Genomic DNA, 23,259 nt, shown 5'->3' on the forward strand with positions numbered 1-23,259 from the left:
GTAGCATTCAAAGACTGTGGAAGAGATAGCCTGGATTGAGAGACTAGGCACTGGTCAACCACAGATACAACCCGCTTACCTGTTGCTTCTCAGAAGCTCCTCATCGTTGTTTAGCAACTGGACGGCCCGAACGCCTCCTTTACCCATCATGCCTTGTGCCCAAGAGTGAGCGGAGGAGTGAGGAGGCTCGTTGAGTGCCTGCTGGACATAAATGGCTGGCCAGGAGGGCAGGAGGGCACCATGGCGCCGCAGGAAGTCTCTGCAGTCCTCCATGTTTCCCTGGCTGGCAGCTGAGAGGAGACAGGTAACATACACGGTAGATGTGGCTGTAAGTTGTGAATGTTACCCTTTTATTTTTTTAAACCTGTCAGACGAGTCGATTAGAAACAGACATTTACACTTGAGATCTGTGTCGGTGTCGTGAACCAAATATAGCCGATCTGCAAGCTCACAACGTGTTGCACTGACACGTTAACTTGTACCGTAGATCTACTATTTTCGGTATACGACATGGTGTGCCACCAAGTACTGTTGAGGATTTTGAAAAGGTAAATCAGTCATTACACACATATACGCAGCATGCACGCACAAGCACACACAGAGCAATTACCAGTGAGTGTAGGCTTGCTCTTCTTGTCTGCAGGAGAGAGAAGAAAAAAAGTCAAAACAGATTGAGACCCTACTGTACATTTATGCAATATGCTTCAAATGAACTCCTGTATGATAAGTTATATGATTGAAAAACCCCTATGGAAACAGATCCTCTCTGCTCACCATACAAGCTGTATGTCTCCAGGAGGTGGTGCAGAAAGCCGTGGCGCACATTAGCATACAGGAAGTAGTAGCTGGAGAGAAGAGAGCGGAGTTCCTCCCACTGGTCGCTTCCCATCTAACCAAACACAAACAGTTACAGTACATACAATAAATATGAAATGAAAACCTCAAAAACAAGAATACAGTTGTGTTCTGGATCCATCATTGTGTGATGGATGTTGAGATTAAATCAGTGGTTCTCAAAGTGGGGTCCGGGGACCCCTAGGGGTCCTTGGAGGGGTTCCAGGGGATCCCCAGCAAAATGTGTTAATACAACATCACAATAATTTTAACAATCAATATCGTACACGTTGGCTATTCAAAAATAGCAGATCTGCAAGCTGCAGGTTTGGAAAAGTTTATATGTGATAATTTTGAGGGTCCATGGCACAAAATGTTTTCAGATGGGGGTTTATCAATTTGGGAGTCATTGACATGAAAAGGTTTGAGAACCAATGGATTAGATTAGTGACCAGGTGAGAAGGCAGATGACTGACCAGGTGAGAAGGCAGATGCATGACAGAGGTGGCTTCACAGTGAAGGAAGGTGTTTGTTCCCTGTGGATCCGCCCGACTCCAGAGATAAGCTGAGAAATAGAGAGAGAAACGCTGTACAGTGTGGTATATATAACAGTAATCTCTCAAGAACAGATTCTGCTCTCCGCTTGAATCTGTCGGGGGGGTTCGTCATATCGCGTACGCACTGGCCTACAAGTGGGCGTGCCTTCATATCAGGAAGCAGGCCGCGCTTTACCCAATCAAATTTAGTGGGCGGGATTTACGTGTCCGCCGATCCTTCCCCACTAGAAACAAACCGAAACTCATTTAACAATAGCGTCCTCGGAGCAGACAACCACGGAAAGATATTCACATTTTAACTTGCTCTTTCATCATAGAAACAAGTGGGCTTATAACCAAAACCATCCATGTTCTCTGGGAGAAGTGGTGTTAGTGTTCCGTGTAGAAATATTGTTAGTGGGAATGAAAACAAAGTCGCAACACCTGAAGTGAAAGTCCGAAGGCAGACCAAAACCCCTGTTTCCTTGCGCACGGGTCCACCATATGTAGCCTCTCCCAGTCCCAGAGCTAAGTGAAAGAGTAAAAAACAGCAGAGGGCGCTGTTTTTCCTTTTTTATTTGGCGATGGGTTCCCAGATTGATATAACAGTGGTTCTCAACCTGTGGGCTGGGGCCGTGATAAAGAGATAGAGATAGAGAGATAGAGAGATAGAGAGATAGAGAGATAGAGAGATAGAGAGATAGAGAGATAGAGAGATAGAGAGATAGAGAGATAGAGAGATAGAGAGATATATTAACCAGAAGGCTCCCCCCAATTCACAATCGCCCCCATTTTCTTTCACAGACTGGTCACCCCCAGTGGTTCTTGTATTCTTGTATTTGTTTAACTCTTTGACTGCGGTTGACTCGATAACGCGTCAATTGCGAGTTTTCCAGTTGACGCGTTAGACGCGCGTTCATTGTTTAATCTCTGATCGCGCTATTCTGCTTATTTTTCATTCTAGGTTTCGAGTTCCACTTACTTCACCCACACCGGCATCCGGTTTTATGACGCAGATTCCGTTTCCGTTTTTCATTTTTTTCCCCGGTCATTTTCGGCCAGAATAGGGAAACACACAGTTTTTCACACGGTATAAAAAACGAACGGAGAGGTCCACTTCTATAATCTATAGTCTGGGTGACGAACAGTCAGACGTTACGTTTAGGAATAGGGGCGGCCATAGCTGAGTGGTTAGTGAGCCCGCCTAGGGAGCCAGAGGCCCTGGTTGCCCCAGGTACGATTCCAGGCCACGCCAGCATATGTGTCGATGAAATGAAATTTGTCCCTGAGCAAGACTCTTAAGCCCTAATTGCTCACAGGCCCTCATTGGAAACAAGCCCGCAAGGACTTTCATGAACGTCCTGTTAAAAGGAATAAGGTTAGGTTTAGGCATAGTTTGACTGAGGTTACGTTTAGGAATACCTGGTGGCGACCGTTCCGAGGTCGCCGGATTTGACTAGTGTGTTTCGGGGCGAGCGTTCTTGTATTCATATCTAATACGTCTTTAAAATTCTAAATAAGCAATGATTTGTGCAGGTCATTTATGACTCTATGGGTCTGTGTGTTTCACCTGCCAACAAGAGGTGAGCCCTGCTTCTGTCAGCTTCATGAGGGAGAAGCAGCTCCTCAAAGGCCCGCCTCACCTCTGGATTGGTCAGGGCCAAATGGTCGTCAGTGCGATGGCCGTGAGATGCACCAATCAGGCTGTAAGTCAAAATGAAAACGTTTTTTTTTTCAAAACTCCTCCTTGGGATTGCCGCCCATATTTGTATTCAAAAGGCATCGTCTCTTGATCAATCAGTTATATTATAGTAGTCAGCATACTAGCATCGCTGTTGGGCAGAAACCTTGTTGTATGTCCAAGACGTACAAGGATTTAACTCTCCTAATGCCAGACTTATTTCTGGCTGTGTTTGCCCAGTGCCAGCGATTTTTCGAAGTAGTCACAGAATATTTATCTCCATTATGATCGATCCCCTGATGATTGCTAATCACTGAGGGTTATACTGTGTGGTTTCACAAATGTCAACGAGGTCATCGCGACCTCGTTGACATTAACATTGGCCCAGACAATACCATGTCTGGGCCAAAAATACAAAAGTAAAAAAAAAGTGCTCAGGAGCCGAGATACAGCCTTTTTCAGTAATAAGTTAAACAAGAAGTGAATGGAGCAGCAAATCTTCGGATCACGATATCTTGGGTTCTGATTTTTTTTCTTCCATTTTTTTTTTTATAAAAAAAAAAAAACTTGTGATAACTCGTTCTTGGCACTCAGGGCCAAGAACGAGAAAACGAGAACGAGAAAAATACTCGTGATAACTCGTTCTTGGCACTCAGAGAGTTAATATGGAGATACAATGTTTCTGCCCAACAGTGACGATATTCAGCATAATTATGCTAAGTAATCAAGGAAATCGAGTGACAAACTCAACGGTAGAGTTCACAGCCAATTTAGTGGCCGAGCGAGCGTACCTCTGTAGACTCTGCACCATGTGGGTGAATGTGGCCATGGGAACACGTCCTTGGGGCTTCCTGGACAGGCGTAGTACTTCCTGCCATGTGACCTGCTCTTCCTGTGAGGACAGGTCACTGCAGGTACTCAGTATGGCGTACAGGTCTCTCTCCCTCAGGCCTACAAGGTAAGAGGAGAATATGCCACTGTAGCAGCTGTTACCAGTTCAAGTCTTCATTCGTTGTGACGTGAATTAATTGTGTGTAGTGTAGGCAAGGGTGCAACAATTTAATTGATTAAAATACATTTTAATAAAAGAAAGAATCCTTGAAAAAACATTGAAATTACGCATCTCTCGTTTCAAAATGTTATGAAAACAGCTGATCTACCAGCTACTCAGTGTGAATAGATATAAAACAAAATAGAAAATAATAAAACCACAATATTTCTTTGCAGAAAGCTCACCAGCAGTGCTGACAGTAAGAGCTGCCAGGGCCCGGCGGAGACCAGTCACCCCTCTGTACTGGGAGCACAGTCTGTCCAGACTGTAGTGAACCAGCTGGCTCAGTGACGGAGGCAGTCTCTCAAGGCTCTCCTTCATCTAGGGAGCACATACAGAGAGATATGCAGACACCACCACCATCATCATCAGATAAGAAATGATTTATTTCATTATTTATATTTTTAGCTTTATTAATCTCTCCCCCATACAGCTAGTACTGTCTTGTCTCTCTTAGATGTTAATAAGAGGCTGAAAACAGACCTTGTCAAAGGACGCAAAGTTTCTCAAGTCTTCACAGGCCAGGTGGAGATACAAAGGACTCACTGCTCCTTTCTTCATCATCAGGGTCTGGAGCTACACACACACACACACACACACACACATACACGCATGCACGCACAACATGAAATCTGTATGCATGAGTGTCATGTACAAAACAATAATCCATGAAGATTCTACAGTTAAGGCTAATTTAAATGTCTGCAGACTTGAGCCTTTAGCTCAAGTAATAAAGAGAGGCACCTATGACACACCACACATTAGAACAAGGTAATTGACACAGTGGAGTCACATAAGCACTAAGAGTGATAAGAACCTGGTTGTTGAAGGCAGAGTCACTGAGTTTCTTTCCAAAGACATCAAGGCCCTTCTGGACGATCTCCTTCTTGTCGAGCATGGACAGCTGTCCCAGGACTAACGAGACGGCTCCTTTCTTCTTGGCCAGAGTTTGCAGCAGGTCTGAATTGGATGTGACGCTTACCACCAAACACGTACCCTGATAGCAAGACAAGAATACATAATATTACATACTACACAACCTCACTGTAACTCACTGTAATAACATAGCCTCATAGCAGGTACCCTCGGAACCCATTCCTGTACTAACAGGCTGGTCTTGTAAATACAAATATATATATTTTTGCAACTGCCTGGTTAAATAAGGTGGGTTGACCAGTCATTCCTGATTCGGTTTTATGGAGACAAGTTTGATGCTATGATCACGAAGGACTCATATGTTATGTTTGGCATCCCAACCTCTTGGGTCACACAGTTATTTAAACTTTGTTGTGCCAACAGTTGCAAACTTTAAGTTCAGTACGTGACCCATTCTTCATCTACACAACCTCTGCGAGTTTCCACCATTGGAGAATTCAGATGATGAATTTGAATTCAAGCCGTGATGTAAAAGTTTAAAATCATTTACGGTGTGTTTTTTCTTTCTTTAATAAAGCATTGCCGTGGTGGAACCTCGCTGAGGTCGTGTGGATAAGGACTGACTTATAAATACCGACCTGTGGGACCTGCTGTGGTATCCAATCAGAGTTCAGCTGGCCTCTGCGATCGCAGACGAGGTCCGCCCCGTCTACCAGCAAGGTCAGCCGCTGGCCCTTCTTGTCCTCACTCAACATGGAGTGGAACACTGACAGCAAATCTCTATGATGGAGAAGAATTATTATTACTATAAATAAAGATAAAGGGCATGGGTATAACATGACACCAATACCTGTAATTGGAACACATTAGTTGATTCTGATTCAAATGCCATGCCATCTGTAAATACGACTGTTTCGGGCTGGACAAAATAAAATATCACAATATTTTTAACCAAATACCTCAGTATCGATATTGTATTTTTGAAGGTGTTTTTTTTTATCATAAAATAAGGCTTAAAACCAGGAAAAGACAACACTTATCACAATATTACGATATAGAAGATTCCAAACAATATCTAGTGTCATAATGTCAATATATATTTCCAAGCCCTAAGACTGTGTCCTTAATATAAGTGTTCTGCCTGGTTAACGTACTTGTACGATGAAGGAAGAGGTGATTCCTCCTGACTGTCCTTCATCTTCCATTGGATGAGGCATCGGAGAAGGTTCTCCACAGAGCGTGCGGATTGGCTGGAAGCCGTGGAGTAGGAGATGACAGAATCACCGCCGAGTGTTTTCTTAGACTTGTCAGGGGCTCTGAGAGCGTTGCCAAGGGCAGCCTGTACGGAGGGACAGGTAAGAGGACAAATGACGATGTAACAATCAACCACTACTCTGATCTTTATACCAGGAGAGTACAGAGCTTCCTGGCAATAGAACCATGTTTCCTGCAGAGGAATTACATGAACCATTTTCAACCTTTTTTGAGCAGGTCATTAAAGGCAAACATTTTCAACAATTTTCAAAGATTTACAGTATAAGCCGTCTACTTTCACTGTACATCATACGACAAAGTATATAAGGCAGTGGCTAATGACCAAGGGTTAATGTACGTCTCTCAAATAGTACTGTACTATTGGTTCAGTACCGCACAACAGGAGACCTGTGTGCATACTCTTAAAGTGCCAATTTAGTTGTGTTATTTAAGAAAAAGTAGGCAGATCACACGTTTTTTTGTTTTATATATCAATGAATTGATTAACTAATTAAGCATTAATTTATACACACAACGGTGTTGTGCAATAATAGTAAAAATATCAGATCTGTAAGCTCGCGATGTGTTGTGAGATTGCAGATCAGCTACTTTAACTATTTTTGATATATAATGTATTTGTATATATTTTTTAAGCTTTTCACCTATATAATGATATGCCCAAAATGTATTGATTATTAATCAATTAATCAATTTTATAACCTAGTCTCTGCCGGGTGGAAATCTCAGATGTAAAAAACTGTTCCTTTTCAGGATTCAAATTCAAAAACAGCAAAAGTAGCAGCTCGACAAGCTCAAAACGCGTCGCTTTGCTCTGCGTTTCCATCTTGTAGATCTGCTACTTTTGATACTTTTGCGTGACGCTTGTAGTATGGTCAAGAAGGGCCTTAATTTACAAAAAAGATAAACACAAAAAGTTAGAATATGGAGATACTGCCCGACAACAGCAACAATCTAATAGTTTGGTGAACTGTTGCAGCTCCTACCATGAAGACAGTCTTGCCCTCTCCTGGTGCTCCCTCCACCAGCAGCATGCCTCCTTTGGTCCGGGCCTCCTGGATCTTCTCCACAGCCTCGGCCAGCAGCTTGGCTCTGCCATAGAACTGCCTCTGTAGTGCCCCCTGGTGGACCTCCTGCTCGGTGACATCCAACCCAGCTTCTGCCTCATCGTCCTCCTTCCAGTGTGGTAGATTATTAAATTTAGGAATAAGGTTCGTTTTAGTCATAGTTTTACTGAGGTTACGTTTAGGAATACCTAGTGGGGACCGTTCCGAGGTCGCCGAATTAGACCCGAGCGAGCGTGTTTTGGGGCGAGCGTTCTTGTATTCAGGCTTAAGTGGTTGAGAAAATGTCCCTCCCTCTGTTTCTTTTACAAATCGAACCATGAACATCTCCATATTTGCTACAGTTTGTTAAAAAAAATTGCACTTGGTGTCATTGTCAAGATTTGTCATTATTGAATAGATAGCTAAATACATTTTTGCTAAACCCGAGTACAGACTTAATCATATTCTAGAAGTTTTATTCTAGAAGTTTGTTGAAGGTGAAGTTGGATTTGCTGGAGGGGTGTAATGGGATTCAAGTGAATGAATCAAGTCACTTACTTCCACAAAGTGCTTCAGGACAGCTGTCCAGAGATCCTCCAGCACCGCCTTGCCAAAGTCCTCCAGACCTTTCAGATAGGGCTTCCCGTCCACAACCCCACCCCACTGACACGGATAGCTGTTAAAGAGAGGTATGGTCAATAGAAATAAAGTGCACTAAGTCAGGTTTTCACAAACTTTGCCATGCTAGCAAGGACCCCTGAATAACCTTTATAATATTCATAATAATTAATGTTATTTATAATGCACTTTTTATTTGAAACAAATCTCAATTTGCTACAATCAGGGTAAAATATTTGTATAAAACATGACAAAGCTAAAAAAGAAATTAAAAACATTAAAATCACGTGAGGGCATAGAGCCTAAGAGAAAAATAAGTGTAGCAGAAAAAATGCTTTATTAAAAAGGTAGGTCTTAAGTCCTCTTTTAAAAGCATCAACAGATTGCGGTGCTCTCAGGTGGAGGGCATTCCAGAGTCGAGGACCGGCCGAGCAGAAGGCCCGGTCGCCCATGGTACAGAGCTTGGTCATGGGGATGCAGAGAAGGTTGGTGTTACCAGAGCGGAGGTTGCGAGTGGAGGTTTTTGCCTCTGCCGAGTTTTTGACTCTGACTGCTATTGTGAAATAGCTTTTAAAGAAATCCGAAAAAAGCGACTATAGTGAAAATAGCAGCATCAACAAGCTCACATGTTGTAAGCTTGTGAGCACATTGTGACTTTTGTGAGCACATTGTGACTTATTTATAGTATTTTTTGTCACTAATGACATGCCCAGCGCCGATTGGCCGAGGCTCTAATGCCTGACAGCGAGTCACGGGTTCGATTCCCGAGCCTGACAACCTTTTCTGCGCATCACCCGTGTCTCTCTCCCCATTTTCTGTCACTCTTCCACTGTACTATTCAGTAAATGGAAGAAAGAAAAGCTAAAAATGTAAAATAAAGAGATGCCCTAAATAGGGAGGCAGGATAAATAACGTATGAATTTCAATTAAAATGTGTAAACCGGTACATGCATTATAACATATTTGAAAATAACATTGGCAATCTACAAAGAAGCATTTGATTTCATTTTTTTGTTTGAGTCCTTGAGTCCTCAAGTGCAAGGAAATCATGACTTGTTTTATCCATCTCAGGGAATGCAATCCGATGACTTCAAAGGTTTGGATGTGCCTCCATCTTTATGTATTGTAAAAAACCTCACTTTTCTGTCACTTTCACACCACTAGCCAACATCCTCGTCTTCAGGTCGGCCATTTTAGATTTTGCCTCTGCCGACTCTGGGGCAAAGTCTGACCTCCACGCCACTGGAACTGACCTGAGGAACCACAGATGGACCTAAAAACCAGTACATGAACTAGAAAAGAACTTTGGAAAAGCACCATTCTAAACATCTACACCAGTGGTTCCCAAACGGTGTGCCGTCCAGGTGTCCATTTTGTGACAACCCACAACATTATTCGTACTACTAGTACTACTAATTAACTACTAGTTAATTCGTTTTCAATTTATTATAAGGCTATTTTGCAACACAGGTGTGCCTTGAGATCCTGGCTTGCCTTTTGCCTTGGGCACAAAACGTTTGAAAACCACTGATCTAACACTTTTGTATAAGTAGATGTTTAGGCCGCTTTGCAGCCTGAAAATCCACTAGCGCCGATCAGAGCACTGGCAAAGCTTGACCAATCAAATGGATGTCACGTTTGTGACATTTATTGCACCCAGTAACATCACATCTGGATGTCACCTTTGTTTGTGACACAACATCATAATTGTAATATATAGGATGCCATGTTGTGTACTATGAAATCATGCTGTATTATGTAAAAATGTGAAATTAGACTGTGGTAATATTTTATGTCACATTGTACAAAACTAGACAAAAGTAAGGAACAAGTTCACTGAAACTGTAATGGTGTTACTCTCCCCGTCCATGGTGGGACCACGTTCTAACATACTTGGTGAGGTCTGGATCCCTGCAGTAGCAGAACATCTTCTGGTGTGCCGTGTCTGGGTACAGTGCCTGGAACTGACGGATCTCCATCTCTGTGACGGACAGGCCTGCTGGGGCAGTGGCTAACTGCACGGACAATGACAGGGACGTTACATTTAGACATGCAATAATGTGGACAGTGAGTCCTAAACATCGTATTTGAGAAACAAATCGGATTTACCTGCAGTCTGAAAAAGAAAGGCCATAATGCCATGACTGCACATCAATGATTTCAGTGAACCCACCCATACACTAAAAACAACTGCCTCCCTCATTAAAAAAAACAAAAAAAAACATCCATACTGGATTATAAAGGCGGTTACACACCGGCGAATATGCGAATATACGCAAAATTCGGACTCGTTCCGAATAATTAAAAAACACTTTTTTCGCTCCGCGAAACTGGTGTGGAAGCTTGCATTGACTTTATAAGGTTTAAAAAAAAACGTAATATTCGCATGAAAAAAATCGCCCCGGTGTGTAAGGACCTTAACTCTTGAGATGCAGGCACTGTACACTATGATGTTGAGTTAACTTTTCACTCTCTTTTCCCTTTTTCTTTCTTTTCATGCCTTCTCTTTTTAGCTTATTTCAAGTTTGTTTTGTTTCTGTGGCTGTAGGTGGGGTACTGGGGAGCAGGGGGAAAGTTGGAGTTGATCTTAAAAAAAAAAAAAAAAACACTAGAAAGCACTGATATGCAATATGATACTGCTGATTATTGCAAAAATGAAAAACTGAAAAGAAAAAATAAATGGGGAAAAAACTGAAAAACTGATTGTAATTATGTGCTGTGTCTCTGCAAATTGTGGAAATAAAATGTCATAAAAAAAAAATATATATATAATAATATAATAATATACTAAATTAATGAATTAATGATGCAACGTATTACCCAGCTGTACTGCGGCAGGTCGGGCAGGGCGGGCCGCGGGGGCACAAGTCCGTACCGTTCCCCCAGGATGCACACCAGCATCTGGCTGCGACACACCTCCGACAGACACAGCTCTGTGGCGCGCGCCGACTCCTCCTCGGTCACACCCCAGCGCAGCTCCACCTCCTGCAGGTAGAGGTAGGCGGACGCTGCGCGGCGCCGTAGCTCCGGGAAGACGCTGCGCACCAGGACGTCACGCTCGGCGTGCATGTCCCGAAAGGTGGAGGAGATAAACACCCGCACGCCTCTCCACCTGAGGTCAAGATGGAGGAGGATTGGAGAGAGGCCGAGAGCGAGGGGTGCAGGGAAGAACACAGGATTGAGATAAGGAAGGTGGATAGTTAATTTACTACAGCTTTAGTTAAAGCTGCAATCCGTAACTTTTATTCCTACCTGGGTCTCTCCCACGCAAGCGCAGACATTTCTACTGCTGACCTAATACAGAAAGCCTGTTTGGGCAGAGGACACGCTTTGGGCTTCAATGCAATACCTCATGTCAAGCAGTAAATGGAATACACTTATATAGTAGTGGTCCTACCCGACCTCTATAGAAGAGCAGTTAGACCAACTACAAACACCACAGCATATTACATAATTATAGTTACCCTCACTTTAAAGCAAAGTTATTATGTAATATATGATATATGCCTTACTACATATATGCCTTACTACGTATTACTTTTTGCGTTACATTCACCAAAATAATCGCAAAAGTATGACTAGCATTATAAAATGGAAGAGGATAAGGGCAGTGAGTGTAGTCTGCATCACGCAAACACAATCTATAAAGAGACACATGATAACTAAATCTCTCTCTCATTGACTGCAAGTTGTGTATCCACACATGGACTTTAACATCCATCCTTGGGCTACGAGCAAGTGTAACTGTGTTAGTGTTCCTGTCATCCATTTATGCAAGAATTGAACTACTTAAAATAACTATCTGACTGTCAACAAGGTGACCTCACTTTGACAGGGGGATTAGGATCTGACAATAAGGTATATCTGAACTATTAAGGGAATTTCAAGTTAGCAGCCAAACCAACTTCAACTCCGTAATGACGGTACAGGCTAAAGTTGATTTATTGAAGTTCCAGCTGGTAACGCAGATTGTAATGCATTACCTGGCATAACTGTGGTGAAGTATTACTTAAATATTATTAGTAACCCACTAAATAACTCTGTTACCACTATTACAGTAAATGTATAAATATAAAACTGTACTTTTGTCAAATTAGATCGCCCCCCCCCCCCCAAACACTGTCAATGACCATGGAGGAAACATTACCTTAACCTAGGGCTGGTTGGTAGAGGAGTGACACTGGTTGTGGTTTGAGGTTGTGGAGCCCCTTGTGGAGGAGGGATGTTGTGCAGTTTGTCTATATGCTCCACATGTTCCAGCAGCCGAGATGAACCGCGCTCTGCCACAAACCTGACGACACAGGAACACATGAGGTCAGTGTGTGTGTGTGTGTGTGTGTGTGTGTGTGTGTGTGTGTGTGTGTGTGTGTGTGTGTGTGTGTGTGTGTGGGTGTGTGTGTGTGTGTGTGTGTGTGGGTGGGTGTGTGTGTGTGTGTGTGTGTGTGTGTGTGTGTGTGTGTGTGTGTGTGTTAATTTTGATTTCGTTTTAGTCATAGACTTTTGAATATAATTCCATTTAGTTTTAGTCATATTTTAGTCATCTGAAATGTTTTAGTTTTGTATTTTGTTTCATATTTTTTGGGGCTTTTGTGCCTTTATTGATAGTGAAGGAATAGGACAGGAAACAGGGAGAGAGATGGGGAGTGATAGGCAGCAAAGGTTGTCGGGATCGGGATTCAAACCCGATCAGGCTGCATTAGAACCTATACAGTATGTGGCCTATTTTAGTCTGGTTTTAGTTGACAAAAATATAAGATTTTAGTTGACTAAATATCATAGTCAAGATTTTAGTTGACTAAATGGCATAAGATTTTAGTCGACTAAATATCATAAGATTTTAGTTCACTAAATCTAATGTTGATTTAGTCGACAGAATTTTATTTTGGCGGGACGTGATGTTGTCGTAATTGCCTGATTTATACTTAGCCCTGTGCCGAAAATAGCTGATCTACAAACTCACAATGCGTCTAGTTTTTGTCATCCTAGATTATTTAGTTTTCGTCAGTGAAAAAAGGTAGTCGACAAACATTTTTCGTCATAGTTTTTGTCGACGAAATTTACACTGGTGTGAGCATGGAGTAAAGAATAATAAAAATAAAAACTCAAATGAACAATGCAAAAGATCTAGTTCCTTGCGATGGCAGTAATGCAACATACTGTAGTGGATGCCGGCTGCCCCATAACACAGAAGAGGAACATGCTTTGTTGTGACTGCTCAATATGCATGCAAACGCAAGCTTGAGGGCATTCAGAGCATTTGAAAGAGACGCCCTTGGGGCACTTCACTTGACCACGTAGCCCTTTCCCCTGTCTGTCTGAGTGTCAGTGTCAGTGAGTCAGGTGGCTCAGCAGTGAGTGGCCTCGATGGGTGACTGGGTCAAGATAGTACGGTCGTTTGAGTAGAAGTTCTCGTCTGAGTCGCTCCATGCTATTGTGGCTGGCAGTGTAGCAATGGTTGGTGCTGGACAAGCACTGCCCAGTGATTTTCTTCAGCAGCTATCATCTATAGCCACAACCCACAAAACATTTGAATCTTGTCTTCCATGCTGCCCATCTCCCTCTTTAAACAAATTGAATAATATCTTAGTGTAGTTGGGTACAGCCACTGTGGCCACATTGGTACCAGCAGAGGGCCTACGCCTGGGTCACTGGTATAGACTGTCTTTTCCGGGTGTTAGTGGACTGCAGGTGTCCGTTGATCACCTTCTTCACCACGTCAGGGAAGTGGCAGATGATGACGATGATGATGATGGCGAACCAGGCCCTGCTGCTCAACAGCAGCTGATGGAATACAAAGTACATGTTCTGGGTGTGGAAGAACGGCCAGAAGACGCTTCCATAGACAAGGGAGAACGTAAAATAAAAGGCTACCGAGCCCCACATCACTAAATGGTTCATCCATGTCCAGAAATGGGTCTCTAACGCCAACTTTAGGGTAACTGTGATTAACATGACAGTGAAGACAAACGCACCAAACGTCCAGTTCCCGAACAGCTGTCCATTGCCAAAGAGCATGGTGTCCTCCCCCATCAGTATACACGACCCAAAGAACAAGACAAAGCCATGACAGAAGCTCAGCAATGTCCAGTACAGACTCTCTGCTGTCCTGAAGTGCAGCAGAGAGTTCCTACTGATGTGCCTGTACAGGACAGGTTTACTCTGCAGTACATGTGGATGGACCGGCTGTTCAAACACACTGTACACCAGGATGGGCAGAAAGGTGAAAAAGACGTTGTACATCATGTCAGTGATAGGGTCATATAGAACTTGTTGTGAAAACAGACAAAAGAACTGGTATAAAAACTGGGGCATGGTAAAACACACGCTCTTGTAGAAGAAGTACTTCACAAGCATGGCTATTCGAAAGTAGTATAAGTGGCCGTGGACCAGAAGGAGTTTAGCCAGGAATTTAAACCTGGCAATTGCATAATCACTGTTTCTCACGGCCTGACGACCCTCCTTACCCATAATACCTATGCCAACGTGGGCTTCGTGTATCATACTAACATCATTGGCTCCATCACCAATGGCGAGTGTGATGGGTTTCTCTGGGGAATTCTTTAAAAGATGTACCACCTTGGCTTTCTGTAGGGGGGCCATGCGGCAACACAGCACAGCAGAACAGCTTTTACACACTTCCATAAAGAGCTTCTCATGTCTTCTCAGTGCTAAAGAGAGGCTATCCCCGTCCACCACCAAACCATATTGGATCACATTGTCTTCTTCCTTTATCCTTTCGGCGAATCTGTGCAGTTGCTCGGCACACTCATGCTCGTGCTGCTGTAGGAGCTCTAGAATGTTCATGGTGCGGTGGAAGTGGCCACACGACAGGCTGGCACTGACTGCCGTCTCGTGTTTGTCCCCCGTCAACACCCATACTTTGATACCCGCCAGACGTAAGATCTCAATGGTCTCCTGGACCTTGTCCTGGAGTCTGTCTTCCACTGCTGTAGCTCCCAGAAGCTGAAAGTCTCTCTCTATGTAGCTGAAAGCCTCCTGTAGTTTCTCCTCCCTCTGATGCAGAGCGGAGCGGGCTCCGTTCAGACGCCTGTTCACATCGATATACTCCTCTGGGCTTAAGTGGCGACATGCAAACACCAAGGTCCGCAAACCTTTCAGGGCAAACTCGTCTACATGAAGCCTGGTCTTCTCTATATCTCCATTGGTGGTGAGGGGCAGGATGGCTGACTCTGCTCCCTTGGTGAACAACACTTCACCTCCTGAAGGAGTCTGTAGAATGACGCTCATCCTCTTGCGATTAGGATCAAACTCTAAGACATGGAGCAGCTTATACCTCTCTGACTTGCTGAAAGTTTTGATTTCCATGGTGTCTCCATTGTTGCCAGTGAAGGCTACTCCCATCCTATTAGTGGCCTCGACCAAAGCTTTCTCGTCTGGTGATAAGGCATAGTATTCCATCTGCGTTGATAAGCCATTAGCAAGGGAGAGTGGGTCTCCAACCCCTACCGAACAGGCAGGCTCGTCATAACTGATCTGAACTGTGTGACACAACGACAGCGCCTTGAGAAAGAACATCTCATCACCAGTCAAGTGAGGTGGAGAACTGTCCGGTGACTCCACTGCCATTCCCTCTGGTACCAGTTTGCCCTTTATCTCCTTGTACTTTTTTCCATTGATTGTACACTCACGGAACTCCATCTCGTTTTCTGTTAGTGTACCCGTCTTGTCAGTTAACACGTACTCCACTTGTCCCAGCACTTCGTTGAGGTCCGACGTGTTCACTTGGGCTGGCTGATCACTCTCCTCGTGGTACAGGTCCAAATCCCAGACAATGAAATACGTGCCCAAGAACCTCACCATCTCCATGGCGACACAGAGCGATATGGGAATAATTTTGTTGTAGAGGACCAGGAATGTCAAGAAGTCGTGGATGAACTTCCAGATCTTGCCGACGTTTCTCTCTGGCTCAGTCGTGGGGTTGTAGATGGGCCCGTCCCATTCCTTCTCAAACTGCCAGGCATGCCTCAGGGTTGTGCTAAAGACAGCTAAAAACAGCATGATACCCATGTAGATGATTACAAAGGTGTTCGTGGACTTCTCCACCATTGAGCGTTTCAGGAACTGGCACTTATAGTTAAGGGCCATCTTGGATTCCATCCCTGTATAAACTGCTACACCGAAAATCTCTTTGGTATTTTTCAACCTGGCTCCTCGCAGCAGCACATTCTCTGGTCCCAGTGGTCTGACAATCTCTTCCCCTTGGTGGGTCACTGTGATCCGACCGACAAACCTATACAGGTCGGCCTCAGGTTGTTGACACTCCACCACAGCCTGAAGAGCCTCCAGTTTGGACATTGACTGACACAGCGCTGTCTCTGATATGGCGTAGTGGGTCTTGAGGCTGGTCTCCCCGTCAAGGCTGGCAGTATTGATGTAGCAGGTACCATCTAGGCGGTCTGAGGATAGCAACACCAGGTCAGCCGGGAATGTCTCTTCTTTAGCCACACGCACGATATCCCCCACCCTGATGTTTTTGGATTTCGTCTGAAACAGACTTCCATTGCGAACCACAAACACTGGAGCACCGTTCAGCTCATTGTCCGCCTTGTGTCTCAGCCAATCTTCATAGCCCTGTTTGATGGCAGTTGCTGTGAGGACTATGGATAGAGGTATGGCATGGGTGACTTGGTGAGTACGGGAGTCTATCACAAACGTTATGATCAAGATAGTAAGGAAATATAAGTTGGCGGTCCTTGTGAACTGCTCAAGCACATTCTTGGGGACAAAGTTCCAAGTGGTGTACTTAGATGAGATGACTCTGTTGTCAGCAAAGACTTGCGGTTTGTAGTGGCCACGCTTTGGGAAACGGTTAGCTACGTACACTGTCCTGGTCTCACTCTGGTGGGGAGGGTCAAACCCCAGCTGCTGCCGTATCCACCGGAGCATCCTTGCAAAAAAACATCTGACAAAGTAAAGCCAGCAATCTGGATCTCTCGCTCAATCGCTTTCGGATAGTGTTTAGTTATTTTTCCTTATTCATAAATTCAACATGAGTAGCAGCTCTCCTTCTCTATCTCTAGGCTGACCAGAGGTCTGATTTGACATTACACACAACAACTACAAAACTGCCTTGGATGTTCTAAAACTCACACTGTTAGAGGAATCAAGGTAATAATGTGGTTTGTGGAAGGGATTGTATCCGTTTTGGTTTGCGACAGAGTTGGACCTGTGACATGTGAGTCAAAAAACAAAGCTCAGTGAAAACAGCCCGACACGTCCGCCATTCATGTCTTTATAGATGGCTTGGCTAAGAAAGAGCCTATAGCTGATGACGTCATCCATGCCCAAATTTGAGCAATCCGACCCCCATTCACTTCCATTAGAAACCTTTTTTGCCAGACCCAGGGGGTCGGCCTACAGGAGGCTTTGTTTGTCGGTCGGTCGGTCTGTCCCTCTTTTCCTACCTGTCCCCTTGATTGGCCAAGCTTCGTGTGACGTAGTGCTCTGATCTTCAGATTTCAACCACTAGGGGTCTGGCAGTGCTCCGAGGAGCACTTTTTCTAGTTAAGTTATATATTTCAAAAAGTATAGAACAACTTATGTGAACAAAGATTAGTGAGATTATACTGTAAGTTTGCCTAGTGACAGTGTGTACAAGACATTTGGTGTTGAATGCGAGTTGAACAGGTGACATTTTACCTGAGAACTTGCTCACTGAAGCCTGAAACCACCACACAATTTGGGTCTTGGTCCATGCACGACCTGGTCAAGATTGGGAATAAAGGAACATAAAGAATTAAAACTTCTTCTCACGATTCATATCCATAAGAAAAGACCTCACACTCCTCCTAATAACTCCTAAACATTCTTCACTGCCGCATATTCATTTTCATTGGTTCCATACAAAAAAAAAGTGCTTTGTAAATGTGCTTCATCAGGTTCATTTCTAATAAAAGGAAGTGATCTCACATCTTTAGGGTGGACTGTTTGATATAACAACCCACTCCCAACTCACAGTTTGCCAAATCAATTAGTCAATTAATCAATTAGTCAACAAGTCAATGTTAACTCTCTCAGTGCCACACAACGCGATATCCCAAGTTTTTTCTGAATGCCCTCAGTGCCAGAACGAAAAATCCCAAGTTAAAATAAAAATAAAAAATTTAAACATTTTCTTTAAAAATGTTCAGAACCCAAGATATCATTATCTGAAGATTTGCAGCTCCATCCAATCCTTGTTTAACTTATAACTGAAAAAGGCTGTATCTCGCTTCCTAAGCACTTTTTTTTTACTGGTTTGTTGCTGGCAGTGGTAGAGTATGAACATATTTTTCTATTTCATTGGCACTGAGAGAGTTAAAGCAAGATAAATATTATAAATAATAAAATTCTCATTGTGTCTTTAATTGAAAACAAGTTGGGTTTGGATATTGGCTTAATTCCTCATTGTCTGTAACTGATGCCAGTCTATTTTCTCCCTATGGTTCCGAGGATGTGTATTGCCATTTTTACAGTACATACTATCCATCAGGAAATTCACTGTAGACATACGATAATGTCTACTGTATGCTTAAGTAAGATTTATGAATATGTGCTTGATTGTCGGTTTGTGATTAAGTCACTTACAGTAAGATGACATTATTTTATCTTAACCACACCAACCCTAGCGTCCCTATTCTCGGGCGAACATTCAGCAAAAATAGCAGATCTACAAGCTCACAATGCGACAAAAAAGAACAAATCTTATTTTCAGGGAAGAGATTTGGTGTATTTGGACAAAAGGAGCAGACCAAGTACAGTGCCCTGGGGGACCCTGGTCAACTAAGAAGGGCACAGTGTACTTGCTTAAAAAAAAGCATCCATGATCTGTTTTCTCTGGTAACTCTAAGTAGAAGTTTTAAAAAAGCTTCTTACTTCCTGAGAATTTTCACAACCAGGACCTTGTCGTTTATGTCCTTCCTGTAGTTCTTGATGCTCCATTCCAGCTCTTGGTTAATGTTGTTGTCTTCGCTCATTATAATGATGTTGTCCACCTGGGGGAATAAATTCATGAAAACAGTAATTACCCTGTTGTCCCCATCTAGAGCAGAATCTTTTAAGATTTGTCCAAATCTTTCACAATTCCTCAAACATAGCTGATCTACAAGTGCACAACATGTCGCATCGCAACGTGTTGTGAACTTGTAGATCAGCTATTGCCAAATAGTCAAAAATAGGGCATAAGTGGTTAATGATGCTACAAAAAAATAATCTAAGAACATTAAGGCAGTTAAAAGGTTCCATGCATTACACCAGAATAATTATAGGCTACAAGCTATACAAGCACAAACCTTGTTTTTCTTTGTGAACTCTCTGGAGAAGAAAGAACCCCAATTTTCACTTGAATCTAGTTGACATTCCTGTGAGTAAAAAAAAAAAGAAAGGTACATTGTGCAGTTATACCATCATATTTGTGCCAAAATATGCCATTTGGAGGATGTTTGTGTAGTCCATAATTCGACACGCACGCACACACACACACACACACACACACACACACACACACACACACACACACACACACACACACACACACACACACACACACACACACACACACACACACACACACACACTTAAATCATAGTCATACTCTTGTCATCTGGACCAAGTGTAGCTTAGTTTGAACAAAACAACTTGAACAAAATATCTATAAGCCAGAGAGGGTCTCTTGTAAAAGAAATCGATGGCTTTGATGCTATAGATTAAATGTAGGCCTATTTGACAGTGTAGAAACATAATTGCCTTGATGTAACATTAACGAGCGTCAACGAGGGCCAGCTTGACACAGACACACACACACACCTCCCCTCTGCAGTGCTGTGACTGGAGTTTGTAGAGTACATACATACATACATACATACATACATACATACATACATACATACATACATATATACATACATATATAAATACACACACACACACACACACACACACACACACACACACACACACACACACACACACACACACACACACACACACACACACACACACACACACTAACCCTTACCTTGACCACGTCCCTCACATTATCCAATAGAATGTCAGACTGTAGCTTGACCTCCTTACATTGGCTCCAGCTAAACACACACAGCCTGGGGTCCTCAGCGCTGCTGCCAATCATCAGAGACAGCAACACCGCCACTTCCAGACTCTGGGAGGATTGATAGCCAATGGAAATAGCAAAAATTCAATACAATACATATGAAACTGCATACAAAGTGCATGGCAAGTGTGTCCGAGCCAGGGGTTCACTTCAAGCAAAGACTATAGCCTGAATTAGACTTGATATACTTAAAACTAGCTAACTTTGTTAGCGGTTTTAAAAAAAGAATAGTAAATTAGTTATGAGATTGAGACACTAAAATAGTGTAAAGTAATTGATGAGTACGCCTCTCCTGTTCAGAAGCATCATGGCAACCGGGTCCACCAAGAGTGTTGGATTTTGGACTGTGTTAAAGGTTATAAAACTCTCACCGCCTTGCTCAGTCTCAGACATTAGCATTGTCATATTTCAGAGCTACCTGTACAGTCTTCCTATTTTGATGCTCATTTCAGTATAAATCAATACAGTCATCGATTTTTTGCATGAGCTTCCCTGTTAATAAATTATCAAAAAGAAATCTAGGTCCTCACAGAAGGAGTGAGTTTGCCATCGTCTGCCTCCTCTGTGTTGTCGCTCTCAGGACCAGGAGGTAGGCAAAAGTCTAGTTTCTTGCTCTCGTCATTCCTGATGTTACAGGAGAGCAAGATGACAGTGCGTCCAGGGAGGGGCGGCACGTTGTATCGACAGGAGATCTGAACCGCCGTCTCCAAAGCCTGCCGGTAACGAGCAAGCAGAGCCACGCTGTAGTTTCTCTGACTGGATAGAGAGAGGAAAGGATCAACACAGTTTAAACACTTTCAACCTGGTGTTCTTATTATAGGCTATATTGCTAAAATAGCCGATCTACAAGCTCACAACGAGCCACAACGCGCTAACGCATTGTGATATTGTAGATCTGCAAATAATCCCAATTGTGAGCACATCTTGTACCTGTATTCAAGGTGCTGGACATCAAGGCAAGAATCACGAAAAAGGTTAAAACATCCGCACACCGGTTTAAAGCTACCAAACAATTTTATTAAATGGCAAACCTTTCCACCTTATAGGTCTTCATCAGGTAAATGATGCTTGATGAAGACCTATAAGGTCGAAACGTTGCGTCATTAATACAATTGTTTGGGGGCTTTAAACCGGTGTGCCAACATTTCAAACTTTTTCAGAATAATTACTATTACCATTTTTCTTCAGAATTGCATTTGAGGCCTGCTACTTCCACTAAGTAATAATTCATACATACACAGCCTTCTGAAACTGGGCCTTCCTCAAATTGTACAGTCGACAGACGAAGGGCACCCCAAGTGCCTGCCTCATCCTCTTCCTCCCGGCTGATTCCCAGTCCAGAGACTTGAAGCGTCTGCTCTTGGGAATCTTCGCCAGGACGCTTTTCAGAACCTCTACGCTGCTGGGGACTGCCTTCTCTGATGCACGGGCTGCAACCATTTATTGAGAGTATGAATTTTGTCTGTACAAGAATAATCAGATTAATCACACAAACAATCCATACTCCAACAAACAATCGTTGGGATGCATTGTGTAAATATATATGTATGTGGGTGAATGTCTTTATATATTTTTATGGGTGTTTGAGCAGGGCATATATGCACAAAACACACACACACACGAGAAGTGTCACGCCAATAAAAATGTTTCAAAAGTTTGGTTTTAATTAAGGTTTGTAAAAGTGTGTGTGTGTGTGTGTGTGTGTGCGCACACGTGTGTGCGTGCGTGCGTGTGCTACTCACCCAGGCAGTTCATCTCCATGAGGACCTTGTAAGCAGCCAGGAATCTGAAGGGGAACTGTCTGCTCTGGATGACAGCTTTCTGTAATGACATCAAGGAACAGCAAACGTCATATGGCAGAGTCCATGAATTAGTTTAATTTAGAAAAAATAACATGTGCACCAGTTTCTGGGGTTCCCACCCAGACATTTCCATGCCAAGGACCACTAAATAGCATTAACATCTGAGTGTAGTCCCCCTTATTGCAAAATGGCTATTAAAATTGGTTGTGATGCGGCATGCAGCTCTGCTATTTTAAATATTTATATATTTTTCATTGGTTAATGAGGTGGGGCTGATGATGTCACCTTATTGGTCAGTCTGCTGAGGATGCTCTGGTGGTGTTTCTCACTGATGCCCTGAGTTATCATGTTCCTCAGATTCCTCAGCATCGCCATGAACGGAAGAGACTTGTTGTCTGAACAAAGACATGGACAGAACGCTTAGTGTGACTGTGTGTGTGTGTGTGTGTGTGTGTGTGTGTGTGTGTGTGTGTGTGTGTGTGTGTGTGTGTGTGTGTGTGTGTGTGTGTGTGTGTGTGTAATGTGTATATATATGTGTGTATACGTATGTGTATGTGTGTGTGTGTGTGTGTGTGTGTGCAGACCGATGAGCTTTTCCCAGGTAGAGGCCTTGTTGCCCTGCTGACTGAGCAAGCGTTCCCATGTCTCTGGCTGATTGAGCTTCATGCGCTGTCCAGCCTTCAGCCTGTCCCACACCCCGCTCAGCCCACTGCGGGTGAATGCCTGCATTGTAGCAGGATACCTGGATCACGCACGAACGCACATAAACACACAAACACACAAACACACCACTTTGTTGAGACTAAAAATTGCAATCAGGTTGAAACAAGACAGGGTCCAATAACAGTGTTTGAACTCTCATCTCTATCATGGTGCCAGTTCAGTGTTTTGGACCTCGTTGTAAAGTCCATATGGTGCATAGAATTGGCAACATAGTTGGTGCAGAGTTGGTATTTCTTGAAGTGTGAACTTCGTTCTTGGTAAGCTTTGTTTTATAGGAACTAACTAACAGAAAAATAAAAGCATCATAATTCCCTGAACACAAGTTTAGATAAGATTAAGAAGTTACATAACACTGGGTAATTGAGGGGGATGTATATTAAATGGGTAGCCAAAGACAGTAGCTCAGCAGAGATTTAGAATGACTGCATCTAGATACGGAGCCACGATGGTGTCATTTCTGGCGTTGCTGCTGCTAGGCTACCTGTCCTGGCAGAGGCAAGGGGAGACACAGTAGATGGGGTTAGCTTGAATGAGATTCCACAGCAGGTTAACAGAGCAGCAAGCATCAGTGCTTTTCACACTGACCCACAGGGAGACAAAGCAGCAGCCTCTACCTTCACCCAACAGACCTGCCAGCCTGACATCCATACTGTGCTGAGAGAGATGACCGCTCTGATGACGGAGCAGCGAATCCAGCTACAAGCAACC

At 43.3% G+C, this 23,259-nt stretch overlaps 3 protein-coding genes across 3 annotated transcripts in view; 1 reads left to right on the forward strand and 2 right to left on the reverse strand.

The window, feature by feature from the left end:
- The window catches only part of LOC308093389 (telomerase protein component 1-like), a 120,263-nt gene that overhangs the window by 28,514 nt on the left and 68,490 nt on the right, over nt 1–23,259 (forward strand). The window lies entirely within an intron of this gene.
- Nucleotides 1–23,259, reverse strand: part of tep1 (telomerase-associated protein 1) — a 50,436-nt gene that overhangs the window by 18,708 nt on the left and 8,469 nt on the right. The window contains exons 9-34 of the mRNA XM_080439226.1: nt 22,413–22,570; nt 22,114–22,223; nt 21,769–21,847; nt 21,264–21,456; nt 20,557–20,782; nt 19,931–20,074; nt 19,206–19,274; nt 18,790–18,908; nt 17,575–17,637; nt 12,062–12,205; nt 10,735–11,026; nt 9,808–9,929; nt 9,054–9,167; nt 7,855–7,972; nt 7,237–7,425; nt 6,133–6,317; nt 5,617–5,758; nt 4,920–5,099; nt 4,586–4,678; nt 4,288–4,423; nt 3,843–4,002; nt 2,941–3,074; nt 1,311–1,399; nt 775–889; nt 611–637; nt 80–290 (exon numbers count right to left, since the gene is read on the reverse strand). Of these exons, the coding sequence (XP_080295352.1) occupies nt 80–290; nt 611–637; nt 775–889; nt 1,311–1,399; nt 2,941–3,074; nt 3,843–4,002; nt 4,288–4,423; nt 4,586–4,678; nt 4,920–5,099; nt 5,617–5,758; nt 6,133–6,317; nt 7,237–7,425; nt 7,855–7,972; nt 9,054–9,167; nt 9,808–9,929; nt 10,735–11,026; nt 12,062–12,205; nt 17,575–17,637; nt 18,790–18,908; nt 19,206–19,274; nt 19,931–20,074; nt 20,557–20,782; nt 21,264–21,456; nt 21,769–21,847; nt 22,114–22,223; nt 22,413–22,570 (3,612 nt within the window). The remainder of the gene's footprint in view (nt 1–79; nt 291–610; nt 638–774; nt 890–1,310; nt 1,400–2,940; nt 3,075–3,842; nt 4,003–4,287; nt 4,424–4,585; nt 4,679–4,919; nt 5,100–5,616; nt 5,759–6,132; nt 6,318–7,236; nt 7,426–7,854; nt 7,973–9,053; nt 9,168–9,807; nt 9,930–10,734; nt 11,027–12,061; nt 12,206–17,574; nt 17,638–18,789; nt 18,909–19,205; nt 19,275–19,930; nt 20,075–20,556; nt 20,783–21,263; nt 21,457–21,768; nt 21,848–22,113; nt 22,224–22,412; nt 22,571–23,259) is intronic.
- On the reverse strand, nt 13,549–16,821 carry LOC308092772 (phospholipid-transporting ATPase IF-like; the record flags this gene model as incomplete). The annotated part of the gene is made up of 1 exon (XM_080438873.1): nt 13,549–16,821. One exon carries the CDS (start codon nt 16,819–16,821, stop codon nt 13,549–13,551), a length of 3,273 nt encoding a protein of 1,090 aa, XP_080294999.1.

This window comes from Gymnoscopelus braueri (genome assembly GCF_963280865.1).
Source record: "Gymnoscopelus braueri genome assembly, chromosome: 10".
Lineage (NCBI taxonomy): Eukaryota > Metazoa > Chordata > Actinopteri > Myctophiformes > Myctophidae > Gymnoscopelus > Gymnoscopelus braueri.